At 47.9% G+C, this 15,823-nt stretch overlaps 1 protein-coding gene across 8 annotated transcripts in view; it reads left to right on the top strand.

Annotated features, from left to right (window-relative positions):
- Nucleotides 1-15,823, top strand: part of Mical2 (microtubule associated monooxygenase, calponin and LIM domain containing 2) — a 180,082-nt gene that overhangs the window by 93,620 nt on the left and 70,639 nt on the right. For 4 of the 8 annotated variants that reach the window (XR_008722472.1, XM_055627668.1, XM_055627673.1 and 1 more), the window contains exons 15-21: nucleotides 51-157; nucleotides 6,430-6,498; nucleotides 9,094-9,237; nucleotides 10,474-10,599; nucleotides 11,602-11,820; nucleotides 12,035-12,136; nucleotides 13,568-13,693. Coding sequence is in view for 6 of the 8 variants with exons in the window: in XM_055627668.1 (XP_055483643.1) it covers nucleotides 51-157; nucleotides 6,430-6,498; nucleotides 9,094-9,237; nucleotides 10,474-10,599; nucleotides 11,602-11,820; nucleotides 12,035-12,136; nucleotides 13,568-13,693 (893 nt within the window). In the remaining 2 variants the exon portion in view is untranslated. The remainder of the gene's footprint in view (nucleotides 1-50; nucleotides 158-6,429; nucleotides 6,499-9,093; nucleotides 9,238-10,473; nucleotides 10,600-11,601; nucleotides 11,821-12,034; nucleotides 12,137-13,567; nucleotides 13,694-15,823) is intronic. The other 4 variants (XR_008722473.1, XM_055627671.1, XM_055627670.1 and 1 more) reach the window with 1 other exon arrangement.

The following is a 15,823-nucleotide window of genomic DNA, read 5'->3' as shown; positions in this document are numbered from 1 at the left end:
CCACCTGGATCCTGGATCCCAACTTCAATGTTGTCTTTACTTCTCAACAGATTCCTGGCGTAAAAACTATGGAGAAAATGCGGACTTTGGCTTGGGCAAATCATTCATTCCAAACAACTATCTTAACCTCACATTTCCCAGGAAGAGAACCCCACGGGTAAGTTTCAGACTGGTCTTTGTTTTGTTTGGTTTGGTCTGGTTTTTTTCCTCACTGCAGGTTATGGGGGAAGAGGAGGCAGAATTTCATGTCCAAGTTTGTTTATGTTGATAAATTACATAGATCAAGACTCAAAAGATATGCACATAGCTCAGTGGGCGCATGCTTAAAGACTGAACCCAGGTTAGCTCTGTCCCATTTCTCATGTTACAAAAAAGCTCATTTCTCATGTTACTAAAAAGTTCAGTTCAGGGATATGATAGATTTTGGTTAAGTGACAAGGGTATTGTAGTAGTCTATTTTCTCACATCTCCATTCATTAAATTATTTTTTCATTCAGTAGTCCTCATTCCCCACTAACTTTAAGGCTGTGGTTTTTAATTGTTTTGATGATGGGAGCAATTACACAGAAGTGAATAATGTGGTGTTCTTGGCTTTGAGTTCTATCCTGGTTTGCTTCTCTGTTGTGATAAAACACTGACCAACCCAACTTGGGGGAGGAGAGGGTTTATTTAGTTTACACATCCATGTCACAGTCTGTCATCAAAGGAAGCCAGAGCAGAAGCTCAGGGCAGGAATCTGGAGGCAAAAACTAAAGAAGAAGCCATGGAGGAATGTTCGCTCTCTATGGCTTTGCTCTGAGGTGGTACCATCCACAGTGTTTTGGGCCCATCAATAACCAGTCAAGAAAATGCCCCTCAGCCTTGTGCTCCATTAGGCCAGTCTTTTGGTCATGTTTCCTCAGTTGAAGTTCCCTCTTCCCGGGTGACTCTAGTTTGTGACTCCAGAGTTGACAAACACTAACCAGCACAAGCTCAGGACATAGTGAGATTCTAGAACCTTCCAGATTTATAGCACTGTTAATGTTTGTGACTTCTTCACAGTGTTGCCAGACAAGGAAAAGCAAGCTTGTGGTTCTATTGTTGAAGCAGTTAAATTATTTAATCAGTGTTTTTCAAGATGTTTGACAGATATCACTATGTCCTGTCATTTCTCTGTGTTCACTCTGGTGAACTTAGTTACACAGTTCAGGAACCACAGGTCTTAAGAATAATTATCATTTTATCCATGATATCCAACCTGTGGCCTGAAGGTAGTAGTATACCCCAGGATAGCTATGAACACAAAATCGTGAACTTAATTAAAACACGGTAAGGTTTTTTTTTTTTTTTTTTTTTTTTTTTTTTTTGAGACAGGGTCACGCTTTGTCGATGATGCTGGACTCAAGTTCACAGGGATCTGCCTGCCTCTGCCCCTTCTACTGGCACTAGACATATTCACTGTCATGCCTAGCTAATGAGCCTTTCATGGCAATTTTTTTCTAGCTTAATTATGTGTTTCTTAAGTGTGAACTTTGTAAATGAGATCATTGTGTCACAATCACACAAAATAAAAATGTGTGTTCTCCCAACCTACAAAGCCACGGGTTGGACACTTCTAAATTTAACGTGTGACATGAAACCATCTGCTTCATCCAGTGTAGCCCAGAGAAGCCAGGAATACCCTTGCTTAGTATGTTCACAGTTCCAGATACAAGCCAGGGCCCGAGGCCAGGTGGCTTGCCCAAGGTCACGAACTATGGCGTTATGCTCCATTGCCCTGCCCCCTGCACTGCGCGTTCATCAGAAGGCCTTTGTATGTATCCAGCATGGAACATGCTGAAGTGATGGTAGCTGAGAGCTAGTGAGAAGCTGGGTCCCACGCAAGATGCTGAGAACCATACACACACATCTTATCCATCTGTGGTGGCTCCGCCTCTGTGATGCCACACAGATATTGGTACAATCAGACATATGTCCCGCCAGCATGGGAACTTGTGTAGCCTCAGGGAATATGGATTTAGGTTAGACCATGCCTGGACCATTCTATCCCATATCTGCCCCACAATGCCTACAGCCTTGATAAGGGCATCTGTAATCAGCACTCCTCACTGTCTCTCCTTGATGTCTCCTGGTCTCCAAAGAAGTATCCTAACATGTCCATCTGTCCAGTCCTTCCGCTGTGTTTCATCTTATTCTTTAGAGGATTCACTGTCCTCTGCTGAGCTAGTCCTAATAATCTCTCTACCTCCAGGTTTTCTTTCAGGATTTAATGCTTCTTTCTTCTCTCCTCTTATCTTACTGGCAACACTCAAATCTCAGCAAGACATACCAATTTCAAGCAAAATAGAAAATGTTTTCTCCATTAGGAAGCAGGCTTGCTTTGAGGGAGATTATTTCACTCACTAGGGGTTGCTAAGCAATCAAGACGGTAGTCCATGCCTAGAAAAGGAAGACTGGGCATATTTTCCTCTTTAGAAGTCTTTGGTCTGCTTCTACAGTCTGCCTGTAATTTTGGTGAGCAGCTAAATACTTCTTAGTATTGGATGAAAGTTCTTGGGAGTTCCTAAACTGTTATCACCATGCAAGTAGGTGTCATCTGTATCCACATTTTCTGCCTCTTGCCTATCCTGTACTCACGCAAATCTGTACATGCTCTTATCTGTGCTCCTTTGGACTGTCCTAAACCTCCCACCCATGGCTGATGCCTCTTTTTATGGACACTAAAGTCAGTCATTGTCCTTGTTAAATTATTTGCACATGAGGATACTTGGTGATTCTCTCATCTTGGGCTCATTTCTTGGGAGACCCAATGAAATCATCACCTGCCCTAGAATGCCCATTCCAAAGGTCAGCTAACTAACCCAGAGAGTTTCCCTGTTCATCTAGGTACTGCTCTTCCAGCACTTGTCCCAAGTAGGGTTGAAGTTCACACAAGCATAACTCTTCTGTGTGTAATCAGAGTAGTCCAGATGCTGCTCTAAAGCCTTAATCTTTCTACACAGATACTATTTTTCAGAGGGCCAAAGGAGTTTTAAAAAGTGCCTCTTCTATCTAATCTGCTCACCACCCATCTATCTACCCACCAATCTAGCCATCTTCAGTCCATCCACCTATCCACTCATCCATCTACCCACCCACCTATTTATCTACCCAACCACCCACCCATTCTCCCATCTATCTATTCATCCACCTATCCATGCATCCATCCATCCACCTACCCACCTATCCATCAGCCTGTTTACCCACCCTCTCACCCATCTATCCATTCGCCCACCCACTTCTCACTTAATCTATCCACCTACCCACCAACCCAGCCACCTATCCATTCATCTACTCACCCACTCATCCATTCATCCATCCATAATTCATCCGCCCATGTACTCACCAAACCACCCACCCATCCATACATACACCCACCCACCCATCCTTTGGAGGAAGGTTAAGAACATGATATCCTTCCAGGGTAGTGGTTAGGGAAACTTGGACTTGGAGATATTAAATTTTAATTTAATAGGTATTTAGTGATATAGACACTATCAAAGTAAAAACTAGAATTCAGATGTTTAAAATTCTGTTACTTAAAGTATTTTAACGCTTGTGTAGCAATTTATACTTTATGACGTGTTTGAGAAATGTAGCTAGGTGATTTTCCGATGGTCACTAGCCAGAGAGTAGCACTTGAACCCACGATTCCTTGAAGAAAAAGCTTTCTTGCTAGTGCCGCTGGCCCTTATTTTAAATATTAAAAGTGACATCCAACTCAACCAGGCTATCACCTACACTGACCCATCCTTTCTATGAACCAGAATTAAATTCCTCCAAAATTAGGCTAGCCAGATAACTAAGTATAAAGTTGAGCCAAACAACTCAGGATGTGTGGGGACATGGCTGTTCTTTGCCAGTCAGATTAATAATCAGGCTAGCAGATATGAACTATTGGTTATTTTTTAAAGAGGAAAACCATTTGGTTTAATAAATGGCTTTTGGCACATCAACTATTTCAAATCCTTGGAAAATCATGATAAGAAAAGTTCCTAGGGTGAAAGAACTGGAAAATTTAATAGGAAGATAAAGTCATTTGTTTATTCTCATGTTCCTTCTGCCTGGCCATGAGAAATATTTGCTTTTTCTGTATGCTTCTGGTTCTTTGTCAAGTATAATAAAGTCCACAGTGATTAGGGGCTTTTGGTAAAAGGTATTTTTTATTTATTCTTTGACAATTTCATATGTGTATATAATATATTTTTATCATATCTATCCCCCATACACCCCCATTCCCATAAAAGGCCCTCTTCCTCTCAGTTGGTCCCTTCTGACTCCCCCCCCCCACTGTGTGTTTCTGTGTGTGTGTGTGTGTGTGTGTGTGTGTGTGTGTGTCCATGTCTCTGTTCCTGTCCCACTGGATTTAATTAGGCTCACTTGCATGAGCATAGGTAGGGGTATTTAGTGGGACATAGCAACTTACCAATTGCTGCACCACTCAAGAAACTGGCCCTGGTTAGAGGTCTTCAGGCAATGTTTGGCTTCCAGGCGGGAAAAATAAACAAATAGATCTGTACATTTTAGTTTTCTTAGGTTTTTGTTTTGACCTACATCTCAACAGCGCTTTTCCAAAGGAGAAAGTGCATTGTCTGGATGCATGCATTTGCTAACCTTTCCACGTAGACCGTATTTTATTTCCCAGGGTCATGGTGGAGGCGGCTGAGAAGCAGAGCTTGCCTTCTTGCACTTCATTTATTCTCCCAGAAGGATCTGGGATCTTCTTAGGAGCTGCTGACAAGGCCCGCCTCCTGGAGTGCATTCTGTGAGCCCGTAGGTCACATTAGTCTAGATGGGATCTAGCCAGGTCCCAGATGTTTGAATAGTCCCACCCTGGGCTGTCAAGTATAAAGGAGAGAGCAGTACGTATTGCTCTTTGTGGGAAAAGCCAAATCCTCATTGAAAGTGGAAACAAAAATACAAAGAAAGCCCTAGGATTGTGCATGAAGCATTCTGTTGATGGGACATTCTGTACTTTCACAGCTCTGGTCTCTGGGCCTAAGTGCCAGTCACAGTCTGGGGAGCTGGGAGCCCAAGCAGCTTGTGTCTCTAAAACCCAGCCTTGTTGAAAATAAGGTCATTTGTTTCTTTTGGTGTTTGCTCTGAGATTATTTCCATTCACAAAACAGTGGTTTCTGAGAAGCTGAAGGAAATGGGGGGGGCAGGGCCCTTTGATCTGTTGTTTTATGGTTGGTGCCTTGGTCAAATTTTGAACAAATATCTATGACTAAACTGTGGTTGTTTTTTTTTTTTTCTTGGAGCTGGTGAACATGGCAGTCTCGTGTGTGTGTGTGTGTGTGTGTGTGTGTGTGTGTGTGTAATGAGGGTATTTACTAGACTTGAGTAATGCACAGTAGACTCTGTGCTAGGTCCCCAGCCTGCTATTTTAGAGTAGTCAGACACCTTCCATGGCCAGGATAGGTGTTATGGTTTACAGTGAAACTATGGCACCTCTATCTGAATTTTTGGTGTCTGGAAGGCTGGATTTGCCTTCCACAGAGGCAGCCAGAGGCTAGAAGAATCCATGCAGATGTGAGGCATGTGGGTTTTAACTCCAGACTCCCACAGCAAACAGCCACTGGGAGAAGGTCCCAGACACTGGAAGCTGGTAGTTAAGGTGTCTACCTTTAGGAAGTAGACCTACTGTGGATCAAAGACGTATGTGGAGAAGAAGCTGCATTCAGCCTCCAGCCTTACCCCAGGCCATAGGGGAGAGCTCAGTCCTTACACCTCTCCTCATCTGCCTAGGCCAGCCTGACAGGCCTTGAGTAGATTCTTCAGGTCCTGGTAGCAAGGAGTACTGCGAGGGGTTATCAGCACAGCACGGTAATATGCTGTGAAAGGGAAGGAGTCTATGAATAGCTGTAGTGAATGAGGAAGTCAGTGAATCCGAACTGTCCTGGGCATTTGATCTCTAATCCTCAAGTTGGATCTAATGATTATTTTAAATGAATTAAATCTTATAATGGTAGCTGGATTGCAGGTTTAACTTGACACCAAAGCCCTGGACGGCTCACTCAAGTCCTGAGACTGCTCTCTGCTGGTGAACCCATGCCGGTCACAGGAGGCCTCCGGGAATAAAGTCGGGTGGCTTCCGTAAGGCAGCACACACAGAGGGCATCCCAGGCGTGGCTCTGACCTCAGGCACATGATTAAACGCCTCTGAGCCCGAGGTCGCTGGAATAGAGATGATGCCTGCGCTGCCTGAGTTGCAGGGACTCTGAGGACAGAGTAGGGATTCCCTACCGTGTCTGACCAAAACTCCATGGCAGCACTTGTGTTCAGGGCCGTCTTGTCCATGTTGACTCTTAGGCTGACAGTTGTTTCCAGACACGCATGCCCCGCTCCTGTGCTTCCAGTTCAAACAGTGCCCACGGCCCTGAGCTCACCATGTCTTCTTGGCTATTGCAGGTAGACACGCAGACCGAAGAGAGCGACATGAACAAGAGGCGGAGGCAGGGCATCAACAACCTGGAAGAGGTGTGTGTTTGTAGGTTCAACTGACACAAAGGCCGGTGTCCTGAGGACCAGTCTCTCTGTGTGTGCTTAGCTATGTTACTAGCCCTGGTCCCGTGTGTGTGTGTGTGTGTGTGTGTGTGTGTGTGTGTGTTTCTCTCTCTCTCATATACCACTGGGCTCAGTTTGATAAACCCTGGTTCTAATTCTCACTTTGTTTCTTCCCTCTGTGTACCCCCAAAGGAAGAACGTTCCCTGGCTTGAGGTCTATGGCTGTTCCAATGTGCTGGTACATCCAAAATGTTGAAACTTTGCAGGGTGTTTAGATCAATAGATTTTCTATATACCACAGTTCATTGTTAATGAATGACTAAGTACAGTAAGTGGGAAAGGGACAGCAGCAGGCCCTCTGTACTTTTTACTGCTTTTCTTCTTCTGGACCTGTCGTCTTTAAGACAAATGTTGGGTGCCCGCGAGTGCCACCATCTGGTGAAAGGAAACAACTGTAGGAGACGGTGTCAAAGTCTAGAACCTGCCTCTGTAAATGAGAGCAGAAAGGGAGTATGAATTCTTGTCAAATTGTTAAAAAATATATATATTTAAAGACATGCAAGATATGTACTTCATTTCATGTGTGTGTGTGTGTGTGTGTGTGTGTGCCTGTTGGAAGGTTGTCACACATGTGTGTGCATATGAGGGTCGCAGATTAGGGTCAAGTATCTTTCCTGTTTGCTCTCCACCTTTTTTTTTTTTGAGGTAGGGTCTCACAGTGAAGTGAAATATCCTCCATTAGGCTTGACTGGCCGGCCCGTGGGCCCCTGGAATCAGCCTGTCGTTATATCCCAGTGGCATGGCTATGTATATGTGCCAGCACACCCAGCTTTTTGTGTGGGTGTTAGGGGTACCTGAGTCTTCACGTTGGTATACTAGTCGTTTTACCAACAAAGCCATCTCCCTGGCCCTGCACTTTCTTTTTCAAAGCCATCCTATTTCTGCAAAAGAAAGCATGCCTGTGCCATAGGCACGTGGGTGCCAACTCTAGCTAGCCTACTGGCTGATGTCAACAGTGACTCAGAGGCACATGGGATGACTTGTGAGCTACACCGATGCTTGCTTCACGGGACTTAACAAGAAACGTGCCCCTTCTGTGTGGCTGAAGAGGCATTATTGCTGTACTTTGTAAAATGTGCATGTCACACACACACACACACACACACACACGAAAATGAAAGAGAGATGATGCAGACCCAGGAGCCCTGACTCAATGAATCGAATCTGGTTTTGAAAACGGAGAGATCAGGGGTGCACTGGTGACTGTGCGGGCCACTGAGCTGGCTGACTTTGGTTTTGTGTAAACCGGGTAAACTCCAACCTCCCCCTTGAGCCTGCAGGTTCACGGGCAAGCCACGCTTCATACGCTAAAGCAAGGAGTCGCTCCCCATTTCATGTCTGTCCATCACTTGCGTGCTATGTGCATACGCTCCGCCTCCCCTGAGCTGCTTCTCCTTGGGAGCTTATTTCAAAAACAGTCACCCCTAGCTTGCATCTTCCCACCCACCTCTTCTGAATGAGTGCATCTTTACCGTCTCCAGAACGCTGTTCCTACGGGGAGGACTCTGTCTCCTTGAGAGGGCTGACCATCCACTTGGTCTCTCTATGCCCTGAGGTGTGTGGGAGAAGATTCCAAGGAACAGGAGAAGACATTAGGAAATACTAGAGTTTTTCAGATTTAATAGTTAGAGTGAGGAGGAACTCAGTTTTCTAAGCCGTCGTGAGCAAGGATGTCATCACTCCTCATAGTCTTGCTACCATCCTGCATCCCAATAGGATGGGTGTGAAGGGCCCTTCACCCCTGTGCTGTGCGTGTTCAGAACCTCCAGACCAGGCTAATGCTGACGGCACAGCAGACCAACACAGACAGAAGATCTTTTTATGAAATGGCTGCTAACCGCCCAAGGAAGATAGAGAAATTGCCAGAGATCCGAGGAGACTAAGGAGACAGGATGACTAAGTGTGTGGGATCCTGGATTGGAGCCTGGAACAGAAGATGGGTGGGAAGGGAAAAACTGATGCAATCCAAACATTGAGGGAGCCCCTGGTCCAGTTCACAGCTTTCTGCCCTCCTCTGTTCCCCAGCTTTGATAACAGTGCTGTGACAGTTCCTGAAGCTGCATCAAAGGCAGCTGGGGGCAAGGGACTCCAGAGCAAGCTGTACTTTTCTGTACCTTCTATGTAAATCTAAAGTTATTTCTGAATTGTTTTTTTTTTTTTTCAAGATTGGAGTTGTGGGTGAAGTTGGGAAAGGGAGTACAGAGAAGAGAAAACCCGCCCAAAGCCTGTGTTTATGATAGCCCAACTGACTTCCCCACCACACACACATGCTCTCTTCACTTCTCAAAATGATGTATTTCGGAAACTATTTTATGTAACACTTCTCTATTAAAACTAATTTTTTTTTTTTTTTTTGCAATCACCTCTTGAAGTGTGACACTCCTCCCATTTTTCAGATGGGGCAAATTCAGGGATGTATAGCCAAAGTCCCAGGGCTGGAAGGGACGGTCAGAAGTCAAACTTTTAACTGCTGGGTTATATTCCAATATGCTGTTTTAACCTTTGCAGCTGTCAGGCTTCTCCAGCCGTAGCCTGGGCTCCACTCAAGAGCACTCTAAAGAAGGTGGCAATCAGAACAAAGTCAAGTCCATGGCCAATCAGCTGTTAGCCAAGTTTGAGGAGAACACACAGAACCCTTTAGCCACGAAACAGGTAAGGCTCTCACATGGCCACTGGGCCTATCCTACTGGTGGCAGGATCCCGCTGGCTAAGAGATTGGCCTGGGGTTCACTAGCCTCCACACTGGATTCCTCAACAAGTTAAGTGTGACGGCATTCTGGTAAAACCTGTTTACACAAACAGGTTCCTGAATTAGGCCTGCAAGCCATGGTTTGCTGGAGCTCATCTTGCAGTAGTTAAATCGTTTCCCAGTTTGGCTTTGCACTCAACCCATGATCTGTAGCCAGTGTGAGACGGGACAACCGAAGTTGAGAGGCTTTGTGGGAGAGCACTGCTCAAGTCTGTGGTGAAAGGAGGTACCCCTGCCAGAGGTGCTAAGCTAACAGCAAGGACTTGACCAACCTCCCCAGTGTTCCCTGCTATATCTCCTCTCTCCATGCCCCAGCAGGCCCTGAAGGGTTGCTGTGTCTGACCAGGGCAGGTTGGCTGCTGTGGTTCAGGCTGCAAAGTCCTCTCTGGCTCACTCCTTTGAGGTCTGTGCGCATAGCTAGCTTGGTTACTGTCTTCACTTGACTTTGGATGCGTGTTGTCATATTATGATACATGTCAGAGGTCAGGTTTCCTCTGTCTATGGAGGACAGCAGTCCCATGACAGAATTTGGCTCACTTTGTGGGGACACTCTCTTTACTGTTTAACTTTAGAGGCACACATGAATGGCTCCTTGGCCTTGGGGTGAGCCACGCCTCTCCTGAATAACTAACTTTCCCCAGGATGTGGCTTGGTTACAAAAGAGTAGACTTTTTGAGTCCTGCCTTTGTCTAAACATAGTTTCAACAGTCCCTTCTGGAGTCCTGCCCCCCGGGAGTGTTTAGGAAGGGCTCTGTCCGTGTGGCCTGGACATCCTTGTCCTGGAGTGGGCAAGAAGCTCTCTGTTTCCAAGAGGACCGCACTGGCCATGCTAGAGTGGTGTAGGCTGGCACTGATGGCCCAGAGCCCTGTGTTTGAGCCAAAAGTAAGGCCTGTGGGATTCACACGTTGTCCCGGAGTGGGGACCACGGGGCTTGTCCATCCACATGTCTGCAGAGCCAGGGATCCAGTTTCCCAGCAGGGCGGGGCTTGCAGGAACCTAGCCAGCCCCGGCTCTGTCCCTGCACACTGCAGCTCCTACTCCTTGTTTCTGCTTTCCTCTCTCTGCATGCCTGAGTCTCACTCACCTTTTCTTTCCTGTCTCCCGGGGCTGCGTCTGTGCACTTGCCTTCTTCTCGCAGGACTGCTGCCGTGTCTCAGGCATAGGTAAGCCCGTCCTGTGCTCTGCCTCTCGCCCTCCTGGTCCCTCTCGATGCCCCAAGCTGGAGGAGTCCACTCCCAGGCTCCCACCTCCTCTGAAAAGGCAGGTAGGGCTTTTTCCAGTGGATACTATTTTGGTAAAGCCAGAGGGAAGGGACTTGGAGCCAAGGGGTGGGATCCATGGCCCCCTCCAGCCCCCAAATATGGCTGAATGTAGAATTCCTGCAGGGTCACTGTCCTTGGGGATAAGAACAACCACATAGGCAGCACCTGAAGTATATGCCGCTGGTCCCTCAGACCACCACAAGTGTTACCCAGCCCAACATGCCTGCTCTTGACACTGTTGTGTGAAGGAAAAGTAAATAACTCCATGTGGGCCCTTTGGGGACTTCCCATGCTATGATTCAGTACAGAGGGGCTAGTGAGTACGCTGATTTCTAAGTTACTGAAAAGTAGTAGAAGGATGGTATTAGAGGAGCTCAGGGCCACACCCACTGAAGAGGTGACGCTGAGACACGGTAAAGGCCCTGCCGAAGCAGGCCAGAGCCTGTATAGAGAGACTGTGGCTTATCCCAGCTCAGGCTTTGGAATCAGGACAGTGTCTGGATGAGCTCCCACAAATTCCAGGGTCATCTGGTGAGTACTGGGTGTTGTGTGTTGCTCTCATACCCGAGCTGGATAGCAGTAGGGCCCAGGTCTAATACAGAGTCTGTGTGGGTACTAATCCCGTGAGAAGGTATTTAAGGAATACCAGTGCATGCTCACGCATATTCAATACCAATACTCACACATACTCAGATCAGTCACAGCTCCTAATGGGATGGGTCAGACCTTCCTTAAGGCATCCAGGCGATCTCAGAATAGAGATCTGCATAGAAACCAGGTCTATCGCAGTTTGACTGGAGGCTCTTAGGTGAGGCCCAGGACTGCTCCCTGGGTGCTGGGGATACCAACACAGCTGCAGAAGCTGCTCCTCCCCCCAGGCGAACATGTGGCATGTCTCAGGGTGGCGCCTGCTGCTTTGCCCTCCATCTCAGGGCCTAATGGGGGCTCCTCATGAGGGGTGGGGCCTATAAAGGGAAGGAAGCTGACTTCCCCCTCTCTCCCAGTTCCCCTCCATGGTGGCAACAGGTCAGGTGCTCAGAGAACTCAATCAAGTACCTGCTAGTGGCGAGGGTACAAGCAGGCCCTGGAGAGCCAGGGCCAAGTCAGACCTGCAACTGATTGGGGCTGAAAACCTCGCCACCCTGCCTCGCACCTGCCAAGGAGCCATGGCTCTGTCAGGGGTGCTGCGGCGGCTGCAGCAAGTAGAAGAAAAGGTCCTCCAGGTGACGGTCCTCTCTGCCTACCTGTGTCTGTGTCCCATCCTAACTGCTCCTCATCCCATCCGGAGTGCATCCCTCTCCCTCTGGTCCCTTTTCCTCCCTATCTTTTGTCTGCTATGCGTGAGGAGACAAGCCTGGGTTACTCCTTTCCCTCTCCCTTGGAGGCAATCCTCATGGCCGCTGTCACCATCTTTCTCCTTTCTCACCTTGACTGCAGAAGAGGGCCCAGAACTTGGCTAACAGGGAATTTCACAAAAAGAACATTAAAGAGAAGGCAGCTCACCTGGCCTCCATGTTTGGACACGGGGATTTACCACAGGTAAAGCAGGGGCTTCTGGAATCTTCAGGAACCAGGGCTGGATGTCTAGCTAGGGAGCCATGGAACAGCCATGGGGGCTTAGCTCTTCTCTTCCTTTTCTGTAGCACAAGAAGCAATTCACTTTTAAGCCATTGATAAATTTGAGCTTGCATCATCTTGACTCCAAGTCCATAGTTTTCAAATAGTAGGCACATTACGACAAAGGAAAATGGAGACAGGAAAGTAAGCCCAAGTGGAAAGAAGCCCAGAAAAACATGGGTTTTAAGACCTGCCTCCCACCTTGGGCTGAGTGTAGTGGCACACGCCTTTAATCCCAGCATTCAGGAGGCAGAGGCAGGGGCATCCCTGAGAGCTTGAGGACAGCCTGGTCTACGCAGTGAGCTCCAGGTCAGCCAGGGCTACACATCGAAACCTTAGTCAAAACTAAGTAACATTAAATCAAACGAAACAACTCTAGTCCAGGGTGTCCAGTCTTTTGCCTTTGGGAGATGATGCTATTATACACAACTATGCTTGGTCACATGGTTATCAGAGCACGCATGCAGCCTGTGGGCCACATCTTTGATACATGTGTGCTTAAATAATTTCTAGCTGAACTTTGAGATTCCTAAGAGTTGCTACAGAGGGAGACTGCTGGTCAACTGCAGAACACACGAGCCTTAAAGGTGAGAGCGAGCCAATTGTGCTGTTACAGCCTGTCCCCTCAGTGAGGGAGGCACTGAATGATGAGGCAGAGCTCTGCCTCAGTCTGAGCTCTCTCAAAACAGCAGTGCTAAGCGAGTGCCTTAGCTTGGGAAGCACAGCTTCCTCCAGGCCACCTACTTATTTAGGAACTGGTGGAAAAATAAAGGTGTTCACAGAGCAGGAACTGTGAGGGTTCTGGCAGTGGGAGTGGGACACACTTGTGAAATCCTCCTCCTTCGAGCAAGCTGTCTCTTGAAGCAGTCTCTGCCACCTTCACTCAGCCTCCTCCTGTGTCTGCAGCTGTCAATGGAGTCGCGCATGGAGGAGGAATGTTCGGCACTGAGTTCAATGCCAGGGTGCCAGCAGCCTCCAGGAGGCCAGCAAGTGTGCCTACAGCTGCGGAAGCCCCAGCTGTGGCAGGCTGCCCTGGCTGGCTCAGGCTTCTCCCCTCCAAAGCCTGCAGCTGCACCCTCATACCAAACTCCTCCGTGAGGACTTCTACTGAGCACTGCAGTCTGGGTCAGCTCTATACAGGAGCAGAATGGGCCTCCCTGGGGTGTTTCAGGGGGACAGAACTGAAGCAGAGTGCAGTGTAGCCAGGAGCCACGTAATCCCACTTGGCTCCAAGACACGCTTTCTGTGTCATCCTGAGACACAGCCCTCAGCGTCTGCTCCCCCACGGGTATGTCAAAAGCACCTGCCACAGCTATAATCCTACTATCTTTCTTCTGTCTCCGTTCCATTCAGGATAAACTCCTGTCTAAGCGTTTGCCTCGCACTCACCCTCCATCTCCTCCCTCTTGCCTTCCGTCTCCTGATCCAGCTGCTTCTTCCTCTCCACCGGCTGCCGACTCTGTTTCTCCTGCCAGAAAGGTAGCCGCCCTGAATCATCGCCTCCCCCCGCCCCCTGCATGTTCTGAGTTGTTCTCAGGCTCCATTTAGCCAGCAGAGCCAAACATCTGGAGCTAGGCCTGGCTGGGATGGAAGTTTGTGAGATATTGTACAACGGCCCTAGATCCACTTTGGGTTTTGTGTCAGCACATTAACTAGCAGGACAGCCCCAGCCTGCATCGTCAGCGTTACTCTCACACAGAAAGTATTCATCAGGGACTCTAATGCCAAGCCCTGACCAATGCTGAGAAAATAAAGGGAAGCTTTGAACCCCTTACTATAACACCAGCGGACCATAAGAATAGTCACACATTTAATATGTACAGTTGCTGATATTTGGCATATCTGACCTAAGCAAATGACAGAGCCACCTTACTTATTCCTGCCTAGTCCCTCTTTCACTTCCTGTGCCCTTCAAAGCTGAGCTTGCCAAGGCCTTTCCTCTCTGTGTCCTCCCTTTGTTCCTGATTTTCTTCTACCCTCGGAAGGGTCTCTCTGCCTTCCAAGTCACAGCAGGAGGCAGAACCTGGGTCTGACAGACTTGTCAGGAGTAAGCTTATCCCCTTCCAAGGCCTTTCCCATCGGGCTCTTAGCACATTTTAACATTTTAAAGGTCTCTCTAGTTAGTGAACCTTCACTCAACAAGTATTTAATAAACTCAGTTCGGATACTTGAGATTCTTGGTGTATGCACCAATGCATCAAAGTCCCTATACTAAGGAGGCTATGCTACAGGAGGAGGAAAAACCAGTATGAATGCGATATGTAAGTCAGTCATGTAGTTCACAGCATAACACTATAATGTCTGTGGAAGACTTAGAGCAATAGCGGGGAGAAAGGAGGCTGGAGGCACGGAGCAACAGGAAGTGGAAGGAGCAAGAAGGGCTGTCCTGTGACTGTGAGAACTGAGCGGAGGCACAGGCGGATGAGAAGAGAAAGGTTTAAAGAGAATCCTGGGGTTTGTGTGGAGCCCTGTCAGAGGCACCAGCCTACAAACAGTGTCCATGGAGGACCCCATACCTGGGGAGAGGCTGGGTGAGGTTGGCCTTGAGAGGGCCCCGCCTTTGGCTTGTTCCTTGTTTCTGTGGGCTTGATGCTCTGCCTTTCCATCTCTCAGGCCAACCTTGGTCATGAGATGGGTGTGTGATCAGGAGGCTTTAAGTCTCCAGCTTGTTAACCACAGGACAATGTGCCTTGCAAATGTGGCTGGGGAAAAACTGGGAGCTCTTATCTTAAAAGGCGCTACCCTGGCCTGGTGGGTAAGTGACTGAATCTCCGTGCTTCCGTTTCCCTGTGTCCACACTCATAGACCCCTGAGGGTCTCACTGTGAATCCATGGTTAGGCAGGTGGGGATGGATTTATGAGAGTTCAGGTGCAAGCCTCATGGATAGGATCTTGCCCCGCCCAACCTTCCCCCCCTTAACTCTCCAGCCTTAATTCAGCACTTAATTCAGGCTTTGCATATGCACTGTCAACCATCATCCTGACCTCCTCGGAGGACAGACCTGGCTGCCCCTTACATGAGATGCTGGTTTGTTGATAAACAGTTTTGAGCCCAGGGTGTCTCTCCCAAGAAGAGTCCCTGGAGCTGGGCACTTCTTCCCAGCAGGTGAGGAAGTGTTCTGATGGCCCAGCATGAGGCTGCATTCCCAGAAGCTCAAGGAAGGAAAAAATAGCGGCAAATTATGTTTTGCTTCCTATCAGGCAGCATGCCTTGATCCGGCTTTGGAGCTTTGTACCCCAACTCTGAGAGTCTAAGATGGGGCAAGGGAGCAGATTTGGCCAAACTTACCCTGAAGATCTCACATTACCCCCTGGGCTGCAAACTTGAGTCACCATCTCCAAGAGATGTGGCCAGGTCCCTGCCATCATCCTATGCCCACCTTTTCAAACGATGCTTTGTTTTGAAGTTCAGCTAGGTCCTATGGGTTTTTTCTGAAGGATCACAGAATCCTGACACCCTCTTTTGTACCGGCCAGCATCAAAACCTTGTACTATGGGTTCCATGTCCAGTCTTACTTCAAATCCCTATAACCCAGTCATTATTTTCTTTGAAAGAGGGAAGTCATGTCAGTTTGGTCCATTCTTTGGCTGCTGGCATTTGCCAAGGTT

Source organism: Psammomys obesus, unplaced genomic scaffold, assembly GCF_907164565.1.
Source record: "Psammomys obesus unplaced genomic scaffold, mPsaObe1.curated_primary_1811, whole genome shotgun sequence".
Taxonomy (NCBI): Eukaryota; Metazoa; Chordata; class Mammalia; order Rodentia; family Muridae; genus Psammomys; species Psammomys obesus.
Note: the sequence above shows the minus strand (reverse complement) of the source record. Positions and strands in the feature narration are given on the sequence as shown.